The sequence below is a fragment of the Halictus rubicundus genome, chromosome 15 (assembly GCF_050948215.1).
Source record: "Halictus rubicundus isolate RS-2024b chromosome 15, iyHalRubi1_principal, whole genome shotgun sequence".
NCBI lineage: Eukaryota > Metazoa > Arthropoda > Insecta > Hymenoptera > Halictidae > Halictus > Halictus rubicundus.
In genome coordinates this window covers 5,650,227-5,666,562 of record NC_135163.1, presented here as the reverse complement: position 1 = coordinate 5,666,562, position 16,336 = coordinate 5,650,227, and the positions used below count along the sequence as shown (strand labels likewise).

Below are 16,336 nucleotides of genomic sequence, written 5' to 3'. Positions count from 1 at the left end.
GCCCTCTGTAGGACACTCTACTGCACTAAATCGCCGAAGAAGTTGCTGAAACTATTTTACCATCGATCGATTAAAATTTCGTTACAGAGCAATTTCCCCACTGTCCTCTTTCTCGTAAACAATCAACAAAAATCCTTCTCGTAAACATGTTTTTAAATGTAAAACGAAGCTATATTTTTTTAGCAGCTCAGGTTGAAAAACTAAGTCTGTTTGTGACTTACCGTATGTTCTGGCACGTGTTTTACGAATCTTCGATTTTTTATTCTATTGGGAATACTGGGATACCCCATGCGCGATATTATTCAAATATTGTTCTTACTACCCGCGAAATTTAATCAGCTTTATCGACCGCTTTTATCTGTCACGATTAATCTCTTGAAAGCAAAGTCCATAAAATTAGTTACGAAATTCAGTTGTCAATTCCCGCTCTAGGGAAGTGCATTCATTGCACATAAAACGCGCAACATGAAATGCAATATCCGTTATATGTAGGTGAGTATACAATATCTTTTACTCTGCTTTTACATAAGAATGTTATTGTTTTTCACGTTACACTTCATCGTACACGGTTCGTTGTAACAGCTCTAATTGCTTCCTATACTTCATGTGTCTTGTTGTTCTACGAAAATGAAATGAGAGATAGTGATCGATGTTCTTTATTACGCCTTTGTTTTCATATAGAACGAACACAAAATGACTACGGTGTTGTTAGACTGAGGGCATTTGTTCTCCTACATATAGTGCAGATCGCAATAAAATAATTTTACAATTTCATTGTTACTTCAGACAGAACTTGTCAGAAAGAAGATATAAAATCTGCATTTAACCTCGATTTTCTGACTGCATGTTTTCAACGACAATCTGACAATTATGAATGAACAAAACTCTCTGTGTGTGCGTGATACAAAATTATGAAAATTCCCATAGAACAGGAAAGCATCAAAATACACGCATGTGCAAGGAATTGACGGTGAAGAGCGCAAGTGCACGGGATAATCTATCTTCTGTGAGTATACAACACCAAGGTGCATCCAAAACTCTTTCCTCTATGTATATATTGTCGTGATTTTGTAAAACAACGCTCGTCGATGTCCATACACCGATGTTATCGTACATCGATGGTTCGGGTTAAACGCGAAATAAAACAAGCGATGCTGAAGAAGACCACGAGCCGCTCGATCTCGTTCGAAACACGTCGGTTCCGAGTGTCTCGGAATTCTGAGTCTTCTTGTTCTTTTCTCTCGTCTTCCACGAAGGCGAAGGTTCCCACGAAAAGCATAGTCATTAGAAGAAACGGTTCGTCGAGATCCGAGAACGAGTTTTAAACAAAAAACGAAAGAGAAACAATGGTGTAAGGCTGCTTTGATGATCGCTTCTCTCCCCCGATGTTTTCGCAATGTTGGGACTACCGCTGTACCGCTTAATCTGAATTATTTCCCGACAACGAACGAAAGCGATCCGTGCGGCACGAATTCGAAAACCTCGCGACAGGAGATGTCTTACAGCGATGGCGGACGTCCGATTCGTAAATTCGGCACGAAATCGCCGAAAAAGCTTTGCGTGACCAAGAATGAGAACAGCGACAAAACCACGACCACTATCAATTGCAACAGCCACCACCACAATCATTGCCATCATACACACCGGTTTCTCGAGACCCCTCAACCGTCGGTACACAAACGTAATCTCTACATTGTCTCTTTCCCCTTGATACTGCTTTTCAACGTTCTGCGAACGCTTCTTTATCAATTGTTCGTGGTGTTTAAGTATTTGTACACATCCACATCTCAGCTGATCCAGCGGAGACAAGCTTCCAAGCAGAGCTGCCAATTGGAAATTGTGGTCGGTCAGAAGTCTGCTGAGAACTTGAATAATAATCTGAATAATTCCGGGCAGACAGAGACCGAGGGAATGTCGCAAATGCCTAGAAGAGCTATAGGTCCCGGACCTGGGGATCCGTTGCTCGCGAAACAGAAACACCATCATCGTAGAGCTTTCGAATTTATCAGCAAGGCGCTTAAGATCGACGAGGATAATGAAGGTATGTTTGCAACTTATAATTATCAATTGCTTTAATCTTACCAATGATAACAACTTTTCTTTTTCATTCAGGCCAAAAAGAAATGGCGATCGAACTCTACAAAAAAGGTATAGGAGAATTGGAGAAAGGAATAGCTGTAGAATGCACTGGCGGTCGTGGAGAAGTATGGGAACATGCTCAAAGATTGCACGAAAAAATGCGTACGAACTTAGCAATGGCGAAGGACAGACTCGACTTCCTTGGTTTGTAGATTTATACCGCCGAATAAGCGTCGCGTTCCTTCAGCTGTTCCAGTCTTGTACTTAATATCAGTAATTTCCAAAGAAAAGTTCCTCATATTACAGTACGTTGAACGTTATATCGAACTCTGGCAACAGCTTAAGGAATAATACACGATTAATGTATTCTCAGCATGCCCGAGTGTTAATTGTTTATAATGTTAACGCGTATGCGTGTGTGAGCGTGTGTGTCTACGCGTGAACGTATATGTGCGTGTACGCATGCGCGCGTTATTTCCCTTTCTTTGACAAATTTTCAGTTTTGGCACATTATATTCTTTCATGAGCGGTGCAAATATTTCATGTACAAACTAGTAGCCAGACTTCATATAGCAGCATTTCTAATAGCTGTCCGCGCGCGCGCGCTCATTTCCGTACTTTAATACTAGTCGAATATAGTTCGAACATTTTTCAACAAAAGTTGACGAAACTTCTGACAAGGAGATCGCACGGTATCGGAAGCCGGTTTTCGGAGAAAAGTGTCTAAATCTTGTAATATGTATCCAGTACTGTAAAACCATAACTTCATTTCTGAAAAAATTAATTCAAAGTTCGGCTCTGCGATTAAGTATAAATTAGGAACGCGTTGCAAGGTGGCGTTTCTGTTCTTGCTATTTTATTTGTATATTTGAAAAATTAAATAAGCAAGCACAGATTCAAACTCGGGCCCTACAACTTCTTTATAGTTCTAAGCAGAAGCAAAATTTTGAGCTTATTTTTCTCAAAAACGAAGGCTAAGTAGGCAGAACACCATTTTTCAGTGCTGGGTGTATGTTACAAGATTCAGACGCTCTTTTCCGCAAATCGATTTGCGATACCGTGCGGTCTCTTTCTGAGTTCGATTCAGTACTTAGCTATGTAGCCTACTGCAGCATGGCAGAGAATGTTTTTCCTTTTTGTAGTGAGTGTGTGTGAGCTGAAAAACATGGATATCTCCAATGAGTGTCACGGTCCTGGAAGTAAGGCGGACACCGAACATCCAGGAAAGAATCTGAGGGCTCGTCGCAATTTACACACACTACAAACAACTCGATCTTCTTTAAACACAAATCATACAAAGAACACAAACAGTACACAAACAGTGAATATAGGGCCGAATACATGTACCCAAATCCCCAAGTTAAGGCCACGCTCACCAAAAAACTATTGTGCCCATTCCGAAGGTACTGTTTGTCTGAAGTTCTGGGCTTACATGAACAACTTTTCTTGTAAATCTTACCTAGCGTAATATTTGTGATAGTCGCTTCTTTAAAAGTTGTTATTTCTAATCCCATTCTTACCATACGCATTTGTATACCATTTTTTAATAGTAGTTTGATTAGCGGTAAACGTAGAAATGTTGTTATATCGATTGTTCCATTTGCCACTAGTTTTGATCTTTACTTGTATAGTTTAGTGTTTGTTCGGATTAAATTTTTGGTAAGTTCGAATTGTTTATCTGTAAACGAGAAATGTATGCGTACGAGGCAGAGGTGATATTAGAAGTGAGAGACTAGTCCCTTGCACGACGATATGCTTCTTATGAAAATTGAAACTTCTGTTTGAACAATTTCTTTGAGAGACACATCTGTGATTTCTTACGTTAAAAATTTTACTTTATGTTATGGTACACGAAGCAGACTGATAAGACACGTTTACTTTCTAGAGAATAATCCATGCATTCACTTTTGTACATTCAATGTTTTAATATTTTCAACGTTATACTAAACTCTTCAATGTCATCATATAAATTCTTAACGTGTTCCATGTATTTACTGACACACTTGTGAGATGTTAACAACATATTCTCTTCACACTGTCACATCTAAATTGTTGAAAGCATTTCAAATCATTTCTTCATTAACTTCAACTACATTAACAGTAGCGTTTTCTCAGTTTTAACACGTTTGTCTTGTATCTTATTCTTTGCAATAGTACTCTACGTTAGATTTGTTTCGAATTTTTTCTGCATATCAATAGTAAATCTTCTTCTGCGATTCTCATCCCCTGCAGCTTGTTAATGTTACGGTATTGTTATAGCATCTGGAAGAAAGTTATCTGTTCCCGGAAAACGAGTCGGCACAGCCATAAGCAAGAGTCAAACGTTGCCCAGAAGCATGGGAAGAACAGTGCCGGTTCAATCTTGCCATCGAGTCACGCCAGTAAAACCAACATCCACACCGCCCTCTGTCAAAAGACAACTATCTGTACCTGGAAACGGTTCTCCTATAAGGAGGCCAGGCACGCCTACTGCAACAAATAGTAATAGAGGAACGCCTACTAGAAAAGCACCTATTTTGAAAGGTGTAGATCCAAAGCTTGCGCAAGTTATCGTCGACGAGATCTTAGAAGGAGGTGCAGCTGTGCACTGGGAAGACATAGCTGGCCAAGAGGTTTGCTTCCAGTTCATTTACATACAGTAGACTCCCTTTTATAATATACAGAGTGTCTCAAACAATGATCCAGAAAATGAAACATTGCTTCTTTTTTAGACCGCGAAACAAGCATTGCAAGAAATGGTGATCCTGCCCTCGTTGAGGCCGGAATTGTTCACTGGTTTGAGGACGCCAGCCAGAGGACTGCTACTATTTGGTCCACCTGGCAACGGGAAAACGCTACTGGCTCGCGCAGTGGCTACCCAATGCAACGCCACATTCTTTTCCATATCCGCTGCAAGTTTGACATCAAAGTATGTCGGAGAAGGGGAGAAATTAGTCAGAGCTCTTTTCGCTATAGCAAGAGAGCTACAGCCATCTGTGATCTTTATCGACGAGGTGGACTCGCTGCTAAGCGAGCGCAAAGATAACGAGCATGAGGCCTCGAGGTAGGTTTCGTCTGTGACTATAGAATACTCAGAGAATAATTCGACGACGTATTTAACAATGATTACCATTCAGGCGGTTGAAAACGGAATTTTTAGTCGAATTCGATGGGTTACCGTGTAATCCAGAGGAAAGAGTGCTCGTTATGGCTGCTACGAATAGACCCCAGGAATTGGACGAGGCTGCTTTAAGAAGATTCACGAAACGAGTCTACGTCACGCTGCCCAATTTGCGCACGAGAATCATATTGTTGAAACGACTTCTAGCTAAGCACAACGACCCGCTCGCACCGGAAGAATTGAAAGACATGGCACTCTTAACCGAAGGGTATTCTGGTAGCGATTTGACCGGATTGGCAAAAGACGCTGCCCTTGGTCCTATTAGAGGTGAGGTCCTTAGTTTTATCGACTGCTTCTGCACGTAGCCGAGACTGAATGGACAGTAGAGCTTCGACCAAACAGTCTAACAAATAATCAAATGGTATAAGTGTTCATCAAAGTTTTCTCCTGAACCTAATCAGTAAATGCTCCTGAACCTAATCAGTATCAAGAACAAACTCTTTTATTCGGAGAACAGGGAAAATCGGATTAGCGGTTTTTGGTCCATTTTCCCTATTAAACAAAATTCCAATAAGAATCTGATGCAGTATCTACAAAAATACATGTTTTCCAATTTTTTTTTAATTAAAGATTCTAGATTGTATATGTTTTTTCTTGATAAGGTTCTATTTGGCTCCTGCGTCTTCCAATCGATGCGAGCAATTTTTATTTTGTATAAAATCATTGCATATCCGCAGTCTAATGATTAGTAAAGCACAGAATGTATAAAATTTGCATTTCCTCGCTAACTGCACAGGGATGAAAAAGAAAGGTTTACTGTGTTGAAAGTCTAAACACATTCATTTTTGTTCACAAAGTAAGATCTATTGGTGTTGTTCAGAGCTTAACCCAGATCAAGTGAAGGAGCTGGATCTGAACTCGGTGCGGAATATCACGATGCAAGATTTTCGCGACTCGCTGAAACGGATTCGCAGATCGGTGTCGCCGGCGAGTTTGGCCGCCTACGAGAAATGGAGTTTGGAGTACGGCGACGTGAGTCTATGATTGTTAAAGAATCGCTGTGAGAACGCGGCGCTTAACAACAAGCTCGACCGTCGGCCGGTCCAACGAGAAGCAGAGACGGAACTATAAAACGGCGTGGGTATATACAAAAGTAACTTTCTGCGATATTAATTATTACAAATTGTAAATATACATCGGCTTCGAACATTTTTGAAGTTCATTTACAAATCGATAACATCTACTATACATAGAGGGGACGAACGTTTACGATTAAGCGAAAGACACTCTTGCTATGCGTGTTTTTTAAAATCGTCTATTGCGGCCGCGACGCTGTAATATCGAGCAGCTTTATACCACATATATAAATATACAAATTATATATGTAACACATTCCATACTCCATCCAGTAATCAGGTATAGTAGAATTAAGTTTCACACGCGATAACGCCGACATTAGAGTCTCAAATATCAGTAGCCTCACAAGTTTATTCGTAATTCGTACTGCTACGTTCGTGTTTGTTTTCACTATAGAAAAGAGTCATTTTCAAGCAGTCGCGCGTTACGTTCTCCCTTGTTCACTAGCATTAATTTCGTCGAATCAATGACTCGTAATTTCGGAGATAGTCGGCCGGATATTTGCATATCTGCGTTATTATGACAACATAATGGAGGTACAATCTTGCTGAATGCAGTTTTATGACAGGGAAAACAAACGGGAGAAAGACAATGTAAATATCTCATTAATAATCGAGCACAATTAACGTTGAAAAGAAAACGATATCGGTAGGAAGACTGCAATTTTGCACACGGAAACTGCACACGTCCAATCAGATAATAACGAGCAATTGTTGTAATTGCGAACGCGTGGATTAGTCGAGTGCATGGTTTATCGGATAGGCATGGTGGAAATTGATAGAATTTCGAAAGTACCTTTTACAAGCACGTGCTGGGGAAACGTTGAACCGGATTTTGGCACGCAAATCATTTTGTAAAAAAAGTAAACTAAACAGTAATTTGCACACTCATAAAGCGTATACAAACGTGTTGAGATCTTGTTATGTTTTACGATATCTTGAAATACTTGGTTAATAATTGTTGAAACGGGGGAACGACAACGTTAAAAAAAAAGTCTCTTAGCTTCAGGGATGGTAGAAGAAGATATTGGGGGTGGGGGTGGGGGGAGGTCATCAAAATTATCAGGATTTATGAGACAACGAACCGGAGATATACTTGAATCGTGTGAAATTGAGAATATTTATAAGTGCGTATTATTGATAAAAACGGAAGAAAGAAAATGAAATACTGTTAACGATAAATGTATAATGCTACGAGAAACAAGAAAATCGCGTATATATAAATATATATATATAAATGTTTTTTGATATTCATCTATTGCTTCAAATGCTCAAAATAAACAAAATGGTGATTGTGCTTGTACGATATAATCAGTAATTTGAGGAAACGAAAAAATGTGCGTGCATCGCGACACAGTATTAAAATAAGCTTCAATGTTGGTGTAACATTGTTTCGCGTTCGAAATTTGTTTATGAAATTTAGACCCCTCTTTACTTGACGCGCACTTGTTCGAGAGAAGCAGCGAAATCAATCATTTCCTCGGGTAGTGATTTTTCAATGATTTGCCCCCTCGATGAGAGATCGATGCAACGAGTCTTCAAAGCTTCTCCGGCGTGATCGATAGATAACACGATTTATAACAATAGATAGACAATCGTATAATATTGTACGTGGCACGTGTTGGAAGTTTTCTCTTGTTCCGTTTGTTCATTTCTGCCACGCGAGTAAAAAAAGAATCTATCTGTTTCACTGTTAGAATTTCCATGTGAATTGTAATTGATAATAGAACATTAGAAGAAGAAAAAGAACCGTAGTTGTAAAATGTAATTCGCAGCACAAAGTGCACATCTATCATTACTGTCTCTCTCTCTCTCTCTCTTTAAGAAATACAAGGAAATAGAACTGACGATACAAAAACAATGCCAAATACGTTTACTTTAGCGGTAGGAACGAGAATACGTTAAGTTTGGTATATTATATGCGTTGCTGATTTATCGATTGTCACTTATTTGATTAATGTATTTAAGCACTCAAACGTTAAATGAATGCGAACACCGTTTTTTCTATTTAAAGAGTGCAGTGCCATGCACGTTTAATTGCATTATATACAATTATTACTTATACTGTATATCTGCACCAGTAATGTATCTCTGTGTTATGCAAAGTTGCGTTGCGTTGCGTTGCGTGTTGAAACACTTTATATTCTATGTATATGCGTAAGTAGAGTAATCGCGTTAGTCGAATCGTTTTGATGATCTTGCACATCGGACTGTTATCAGTGATGGTTATAATAATATACATACATATATGTATATCTATTTACATCCCTGGCCTTCCATGTTAAAAACACGCTCAGCCTCGATTAAGTTATTTTGCTACTTTTATAACAAACTCAAGATAGGGAGGATCTCTTAATAATAATAACACTAATAACATTAATGGCCGTTTAAATAAAGAGGAAAACCGAAACTGGTAAAACAAATGGGTCGATCGTTGGAAAAACGTTTGCATGAATATTTATAACTGTGTTCTCTAATTTATACAGCTGCGACTTCCGTTCTCCTGTAGTTGGTATAGCAAACTGCGAACACTTGCGAGAATGATTTCTTAAACCGAAATATATTGTATATATATATTTCCACACGAGTCTCTTCAATGAATTATGCTTTCACTGAGAATGCCAAACTTGTATTTTCCAACAGTATTATAGATTGCTTAAAAAAAGGAGCTACGCGAAACGAGAGATAGATAATATAGCAGATTGCAAATAAAAATGTTAAGTTGAATCTTTCCTTTAATATATCGTATATCGGCAGTGTTGTTCGCTCGATAGAAAAAAAAGGAATATACATCCACATTTAATTGATATTGAATATATATATACTCAGTGGACACAACCATGCGATTAAATAGTAATTTTAAAATGTAATCGAATAGTTTTACATTTATCTACTACTGTACAGAAATACAAAAGTATCCTATTTCATATTTTTCCGCCAGTATGATCGAGATCGAGGAACGCATGTTTTCGTATGTATCATAATAAGGTGTATAGTACAAATTGTTCTAGCGCATCTAATTTTTAACGGGTTCACACCGTTTTGCTTTTGCAGGTAGCCCGAGAAAAATCAGTTCGATTATTTCACAAGTTTGGTGCATCACGTAAACGTTTTGGTTATAAATGTTAAAAAGTATTTCTAGTTGAATATCGATTATATTTGCAAGAGAACTACGTTGATATCTATATATATAGTATGTGGCAGTAATACTTCGTTTTTTGTACTGAATCAATGCAATAATGCACTCTCTCGCCTCGTTTTTAAATTATGCTGTTTTATACTTAAAAAAATATTGCGTTGCCTTTAATACGTTGTAATGATTGTACTTAGCATTAAATTATTACGCTACATCAGATAATCTGAATATTGTCTTCTACGTCAGTCATCCAGTCACGAATATTTTTAAGTGCTCGACGAAATGATTTTGTTGATGAAAAATGTCTTCTTTAGTTGAAGTAAACGATTATTATTATTATTACGACGACGATGATGGTGATTATTATTATTATTATAAAAACATGTCGGCTGTAAAATAAAATTACCTTGTATGTACTTAAAAACTTGTTATATTACTTGTTTTTTTTTCATTTCTTACAGTTTTCCTTTCAACCAGTTGTAAGCGAAGGTACTACGCCTCTTATAAACTTAAAAAACGGCTTTTGTTATTATTTCATAACTTTTATAATCTTGTATTAACGTGGGCTATGAAATAATACAAAATATTGTGTATTTTAAATATTTATTCCTTTTTTTTTCATTCAAAGGACAATTTGTTTTTATTATAAGATAACATTATCCTAAGCATTTTCAAGGGCTTCACACCCTGCTGTACCTAAATTACTCTTTATATAACATTTTTTTTTTCAATGTCTTCTTCCATCGGTTCACTGATTACTTTATTAATCCATAGACAAGTTGCTTTTTTCTCTCTCTCTCTCCCTTAAACTGGCTCTCCGTCGTTCGATATCACTTATCGCAGTCAATTAATCATTGCTATGTTCGACTTTGTGTTTCTCCTGTTATTACATTCAGTACTGACTTTATACAAATGGGTTTTGAGAAAGGTTTTTTTTTATGGCTTTTTATCGTCGGTGGTGAAACTTCGTGTCAATTGCCACTTCGCTTCCCGTCTCTACTGAACTCAAACGAATCCCCTTTTACCCCAAGCATTTCGTTCAAACTGATTTTCGGAAATTCAAGGCGTACAGATAAAAACCAGAATTTTAGGCGAAAAAAATCGATAAAGAAAAAAAAAATAAATATTAAAGCTAACACCACTGAAACTCAAGGAATGAAGTCTTATACAAAGTGTGCAACAAACATATACGTTTATATATACGGTAATATATATACATATATATAAAATTTATATATATACATGTACATATACATGTATATATATATATACATATATCTACTGCGTTAATTGGAAGACACGAAGATATAAATATCGTGCCATGCAATAATTACGACGATGTCAAAGTAGCAGATAATATCAAAGGTGATTGTCAATTGATAGACTGATTGTTTATGAGACAAAAAATTCTCGATACACTACATACATATATATATACACACATATATATATATATACATATACATAGTGTGTCTACTACAAAAAAAAGGGGGGTGGGGACAAACGTAACGCTAACCTTCGGTGTAGAATTCCAACGAAAAAAGAAAAACAGAACGTTAGTGGCTCCGTCCCTTAGTGGAAGTTTTCGTCGTTACCATTACACTTAAATTACGTTGTAATAATTACACCAAGGTTCGCCGCTTTTCTGTACAATTGGAGAGGAGCCACTAAAGTGTACACAATGCAGATACACACAAGTCAAGTTCAACATAGAAATATTTGTCCGTTTTCTGATTGTTCCTTTTTTTTTGTTTTATTTACTTTTCTTTTGACACACACACGCTTTCTGGAATACTTCTCTCTCCACCTTCCCTCCCCCCTAAACTCTTTATGTATGAAAGTTTTGTACATTTACCACCGACGATAAATATCACATAACGAGGAAAAGTTTTACAACTCGTTTACCGACTCGCATTAGAGTGTTATTTTAATAAAGGGGCCCTGCATACGTTAAAGCATGCATCCAAGTCTAGCTACATCACAGGCGCCATGTCTACCTATACTCTCTATCTTATTTACTATATTCAATGTCATACTTCCTGTTTACCATAAATGAACATTCATTTCTCTCGCGCGCGCTCTCGTTCTCTCTTTCTCTCTCTCGCTCTCTCTCTGTTCATCGATGATTCGAGAATAAACTAAAGATTGGTAATTGTGGCAAAAATATTAAAAATATAACAACACAATGGTCGCATACATACGTACACCTTACGCAGCGCAACGAATGCAGGGCTCGTCAATGGGGCTGCAACCTTAAGTTCAGAAATATACCTCATTCAACACCTTGGATACAAACTCTTTTTCTGTTTTTTCTGGGTTTTTTTTCTTTCTCTCTCTCTCGCTTTTGTTTGGAAAAAAGATTTTTTATTCAATCACGCCGACAGATTGACTGCTACGATAAATTTTCTTCGTGGATTCTTTCGGTTTGTTTGTCTGTTTGTTTGTCTCTTTCATTATTATTTTTTTTTAATTCTTTAGTGAGCATCGCAAGACAACACGCTTGCATTCGTTTAAAATGGTATATATACGTTTCTATTGTTTGGCAAGGGAAACGTACAATGGAAATATGTATTTATATATATGTGTCTGTTTGTCTTTCTGTGTGTGTCTGTATATATGTAAATATATATATCACTTTGAACTTTTTTTGATGGAAAAAACAGTTCTTCCGCAGCAAGAGCATTTTCAATATCAGTCAATATTGGGACAACCAAATTTTTTTGTTTAGGAGCTTTCTTTACAGTGTAGTACTTCGCTCGAAGTAGAACAATGGATAATTTGTACATATGAGACGCGCTGCAGTCAAAATACCAATGAATTTGTTAGAATAGGTATATGACGGAACAGTGTTTTTTTCAAAAGCCCCCAGGGGCAAATGTTGTATCATATGTAACAATTAGTTGATGCCGATTATTGATCGATTTCATTGCGTAGGATATTGTGGCATGGTGTATGCTACCATGGCAGGTTGCTGACCTGGTGGCAATGGTGCAGTCGCGGTCGGTGGTGCGGCAGTTGCTTGTGCAGGTTGCCATGTGCCTGCGCCGGGAGTAGGCATTCGCATGCTGTTCATATATTGAGCCTGTTGTCCGTAATATTGGCCATAGTATTGTGCAGGCTGAAGAAACTGACCCTGCATTTGCGGATATCCCTGCGGATACCAGTAACTCATTTGCTGACCATATCCATAAGCGTACTGTCCAGCTCCAGCTGTAACCTGTTACACAAAACATCATACATTAGTCTCCATTCTCTCTCGCTCTCCAATGCTACACGATTACTTCACACGTTCCTTCGAATACAACACTAAATGAATTATTAACCGTTTCAGTGCCGAATTTTATCGATACGTGCTCTTAGAACTTGTGCTAACTTGAAGATTGTGATGCTATAAGCTCTGTAGCTTATAAGTAGACTGCAGATTTTTATGCACTTATGCCAAAAATGAGTAGGTGCAATTTAAAACAGTAGAAATAGTAAGTAGTAATCGGGAACCTTTTTCCTTATCCCTTGTAGTTTGCAAGTTATAACGTTACCATACAAAATCGAAAAATAGTCGAATTTTCAAAGGTCGATTTCACCCCTGCCCCTCTACATACCTATATATGCACTAAACGTCCCCAGAGTTTCATAATTTTTTTTACTTTCCGGGTTCGGGATCATTCCGTGTTAATCGGAACGTTAATTGAATAATTGAAGAAACGCGATTGTTGTAAAAGCCCGTGGGCACTCAAACGGTTAAAGATCATAGATATTAGAATAACCTGTTGTGCTTGATGATTCGCATTAGGACCCACGCTATTAGGATCTCCATTTTCCTTGCCCCAAAAACATTTAACGATGCTACCATTAATTTCTGTATTATGTGTAGATTCTATGGCGTGTGTCGCCGCTTCCTTAGTAGTAAATTTAATGAACGCGTATCCTTTGTCTTTGAATACTCTTATGTCTTGTATGGTGCCGAATGGGGAAAACGTTTTGGTTATTAAGTCATCCGTAATACCATTCGTGAAACCTCCGCAATACACTGTGCAATTGGTTGGACTACTTTGGTTGTATACCTGTTGGAAAGTAATACACAAAAGAATAGAGAAACAAAGTCATTTTCATATATTTATATTGCAAAATACTATGCACAAGGTACCATGAAAATTATAGTCATCCATTCTGAGGACTATTCTTTACATGTTAGACGAACAATTGTAAAAATATTCGTCCCACAAAACTAGATCTTTTTACTAAAAATAAACCAGTTATAATTTTGTAGTGTTCTAAAGGTTGTTTTTCATATTTTTTATACTTTCAATGTTTAAGAAGCATAAAAAAACTAATTCCATTGGCAAGGGACTGACTTCTTATTGTTATTCTACACTTTCTTATCTAGGTTGTTGACTGCATTATTGACAGAACTCTTTGATTGTCAGGTCTCTCATTGTGTTTCAATGTAACAGAACTTGAATGAAAACAGCTGACAACTTTAGTGTATTTCCAATACACGACCTTTTGAGAACCATCTACCTTCTCGACCAGCAGAACACATTGACATAATAATAAAAATGTAATAATAATTTTGTTGGGTAGTTTTTTCTACAAATTTTCATCTAACATGTAGAGAATCATCCTTACAAGGGCCGAGGTATGAAAATTACTTTTGAAATGACACTAGGCTCAATTCATAGTACACATATCCTGTAACAAAACCCTAATGGATCTTCGTAGAATGAACCTGTGTATCTCGGATATTTCGATTTAAAGTTTCGTACATGATTCTATTTCAGTTTACACGGCAAAAATACGAATGCACTTTCAATCTTAAAATCGCTGCAATATTCAATAAAAATGCATTTACAATTTTAAAATCAATGTAAATATAATTAAATAGAAATGCACTTTCAATATTAAAACCAATGTAACACAAAATAAAGATGATTTGTCAATATTTTAACTAAAGTTGTCAAATAATAGAAAAATTTGCAGCCTCATGATTGGTTACCTTACCAGTGTGAACACATTTTATGTAAAGTAGAAGTAAAGTCTCGCGTAAAACCTTGAATCAAAATATCTTAAAAACAAAGGCTAGCTCTATGAAAGCCTGTTGGGATTCCGTTATAGGATACGCGTACTACAAGTGGCACCTATAGTTGTTTCGTAAACGAATTCCAAACCTTGGTCTTGATCTTGTTAGTATAGTTGACTGTTAAGTTCTGGACACCCTGCACAAACATTTCTTAATATAACAAGAGCAATCGTTAGACGTATCGACTGGACGTAAAGGCAATCGTGGCTGGCTACGCTGGCGAGTAGACTGCAGATTATATACATTTATGACAAGAATAATAGTAACATTGCAATCGGAGGGGAAAATTAGCATTTTGTATAAAGATCTGCAGCATACCAAGGCGTTAGGGTACGAACACATTGGAGTTGGGAGAAACTGTAAGAGAACAACGTCGCAGCTCTGATCGATGCTCTCTCAAGTTCTATCGCAGCTCCAATGTATTCGATGCCTTAGAGAAAGCATCGTACCTCATCATAGTTAGGTTTACTATTGTTCGAGTGTCGTGGCCTCTCGGATCTCGGTGGCGGTGGTTTCCTGGTGGACCAGTTTGTCCTGATGCATCTCGATCCGAGCCACTGGCCGTTCATCGCCGCTATCGCGGCCTCGGCCTCGGACTTCTTGACAAACGAAACGAAAGCATAGCCTTTGCTCTTCATGGTTTGGGGGTCGCGTACGATCCTGCAGTTGCTGATCTCGCCGAACGGCGCGAACGCCTCTTTCAGGGATTGCGTCTCGATTTCCGGCGATAGGTCGCCGACGAATATGTGATGATGGTTGCTGGTGTCCAACTTCGGCTGGTTTCCAGGGCTCGTCGCCCAGTTAACCTTCATCTCCTTATTCAGGAAGGATCGCTTGTTCATGGCGGCGAGCGCCGTGGCCGCGCACTGGTGGTTCGTGAACTCGACGAACGCATACGGATCGTTTCCCGGCTCCCGTATGATCTTGCATCCTTTCACGGCACCAATTTGCGAGAAAAGTGCGCACAAAAGTTCCTCCGACACCGTGGCGTCCAGATTACCCACATAGAGCGTTCGGGGATTGCTTTCGTCGCTCATACTCGCTCTTCTCGGCTACCCCCGTGTCTCTCTCTCTGTCTCTGTGTATACTCCCGTATCTCGCTGGTATCCTCACCGTTCGTCGGACTTAATTGTACGGTTCACACGTTCGGCGCGTGGTGCGTGCATTTACTTGGAGGCCTGCATCAGAGTTCCGATATTCTCGCCTTTTCCAAAGAGTACACGGACGGTTGAACGCGAAGCTACACCCAGCCTCTACGTCATACTAACATAAAATGGCCGCTCTGCTTGCCTCGCCACTTTCCCCTTGAATCATCCGCGGTAAATCCTCCTGTTGCACCGGTTTACTCGAGGAACACGCCGATTCTCGCGCGATCGTTCCGCGCTTCTTTACCTACCTACCCTCGCGATCCTCGAATCCCCTCCGATAACGAAAAACTCGCACAGTTTCCTTGGAAAAGAACACGTGTTTTTGTATCATCCGTCGAAGATTTCATAACAGGTAGCGCGAAAACGCTTATGAATCATTGGTCTACGAAACTCACTAGACAAGAAGCCCCTTAAGGCCGATTCACACAGCGGCCCGGTACGAACAATTTATAGTGATATTTCGTTATTATTTTTTTAACCACTAACACTGTATATATAAGTTTACGAAACAATAAAAGCGACTATTTTACATTATTTTGGAAAAATAACGAGAATGCGTCTATCCGAATTTTGTTTTTTTATTATATGCTTTTACTCTTACTGACGAGATGTAGGGATCCGATGTTAATAATAATGTATGCATTTGAACAACAACAATTT

General features: G+C 38.3%; 2 protein-coding genes across 11 annotated transcripts; one reads left to right on the top strand and one right to left on the bottom strand.

The window, feature by feature from the left end:
* The first annotated feature begins 79 nt into the window (after positions 1 to 79).
* Spas (spastin) lies at positions 80 to 10,582 on the top strand. Of its 10 annotated transcripts, none has more exons than XM_076800612.1 (9): positions 80 to 140; positions 928 to 1,006; positions 1,792 to 2,041; positions 2,113 to 2,283; positions 3,222 to 3,482; positions 4,339 to 4,691; positions 4,791 to 5,122; positions 5,196 to 5,506; positions 6,060 to 10,582. In XM_076800612.1, exons 2-9 carry the CDS (start codon positions 953 to 955, stop codon positions 6,221 to 6,223), a joined length of 1,896 nt encoding a protein of 631 aa, XP_076656727.1. In that variant the 5' UTR covers positions 80 to 140; positions 928 to 952; the 3' UTR covers positions 6,224 to 10,582. The 10 variants fall into 10 exon arrangements, with proteins under 10 accessions (XP_076656727.1, XP_076656726.1, XP_076656722.1 ...); XM_076800611.1 differs by having other exon boundaries at positions 1,768 to 2,041; XM_076800615.1 differs by lacking the exon at positions 80 to 140 and adding an exon at positions 241 to 492 and having other exon boundaries at positions 1,897 to 2,041.
* On the bottom strand, positions 10,038 to 16,047 carry Rox8 (TIA1 cytotoxic granule associated RNA binding protein Rox8). Its single transcript, XM_076800624.1, has 3 exons — positions 14,978 to 16,047; positions 13,216 to 13,512; positions 10,038 to 12,668 (listed from the first exon to the last, which is right to left on the bottom strand). The coding sequence occupies exons 1-3, from the start codon at positions 15,563 to 15,565 to the stop codon at positions 12,375 to 12,377; spliced, it is 1,179 nt and encodes a 392-aa protein (XP_076656739.1). The 5' UTR covers positions 15,566 to 16,047; the 3' UTR covers positions 10,038 to 12,374.
* Positions 16,048 to 16,336: the final 289 nt, after the last annotated feature.

Excerpts from the sequence above, each read along its gene's own strand:
- Spas (XM_076800607.1), top strand. The coding sequence starts at position 1,366 with ATGATCGCTTCTCTCCCCCGATGTTTTCGCAATGTTGGGACTACCGCT. Across the intron at positions 2,284-3,221 it reads GGACAGACTCGACTTCCTTG|TGAGTGTGTGTGAGCTGAAA; the intron begins GTTTGTAGATTT and ends TCCTTTTTGTAG. Across the intron at positions 4,692-4,790 it reads AAGACATAGCTGGCCAAGAG|ACCGCGAAACAAGCATTGCA; the intron begins GTTTGCTTCCAG and ends CTTCTTTTTTAG.
- Rox8 (XM_076800624.1), bottom strand. The coding sequence starts at position 15,565 with ATGAGCGACGAAAGCAATCCCCGAACGCTCTATGTGGGTAATCTGGAC. Across the intron at positions 13,513-14,977 it reads GTAAACCTAACTATGATGAG|GTATACAACCAAAGTAGTCC; the intron begins GTACGATGCTTT and ends ACTTTCCAACAG. Across the intron at positions 12,669-13,215 it reads CGAATCATCAAGCACAACAG|GTTACAGCTGGAGCTGGACA; the intron begins GTTATTCTAATA and ends TTTGTGTAACAG.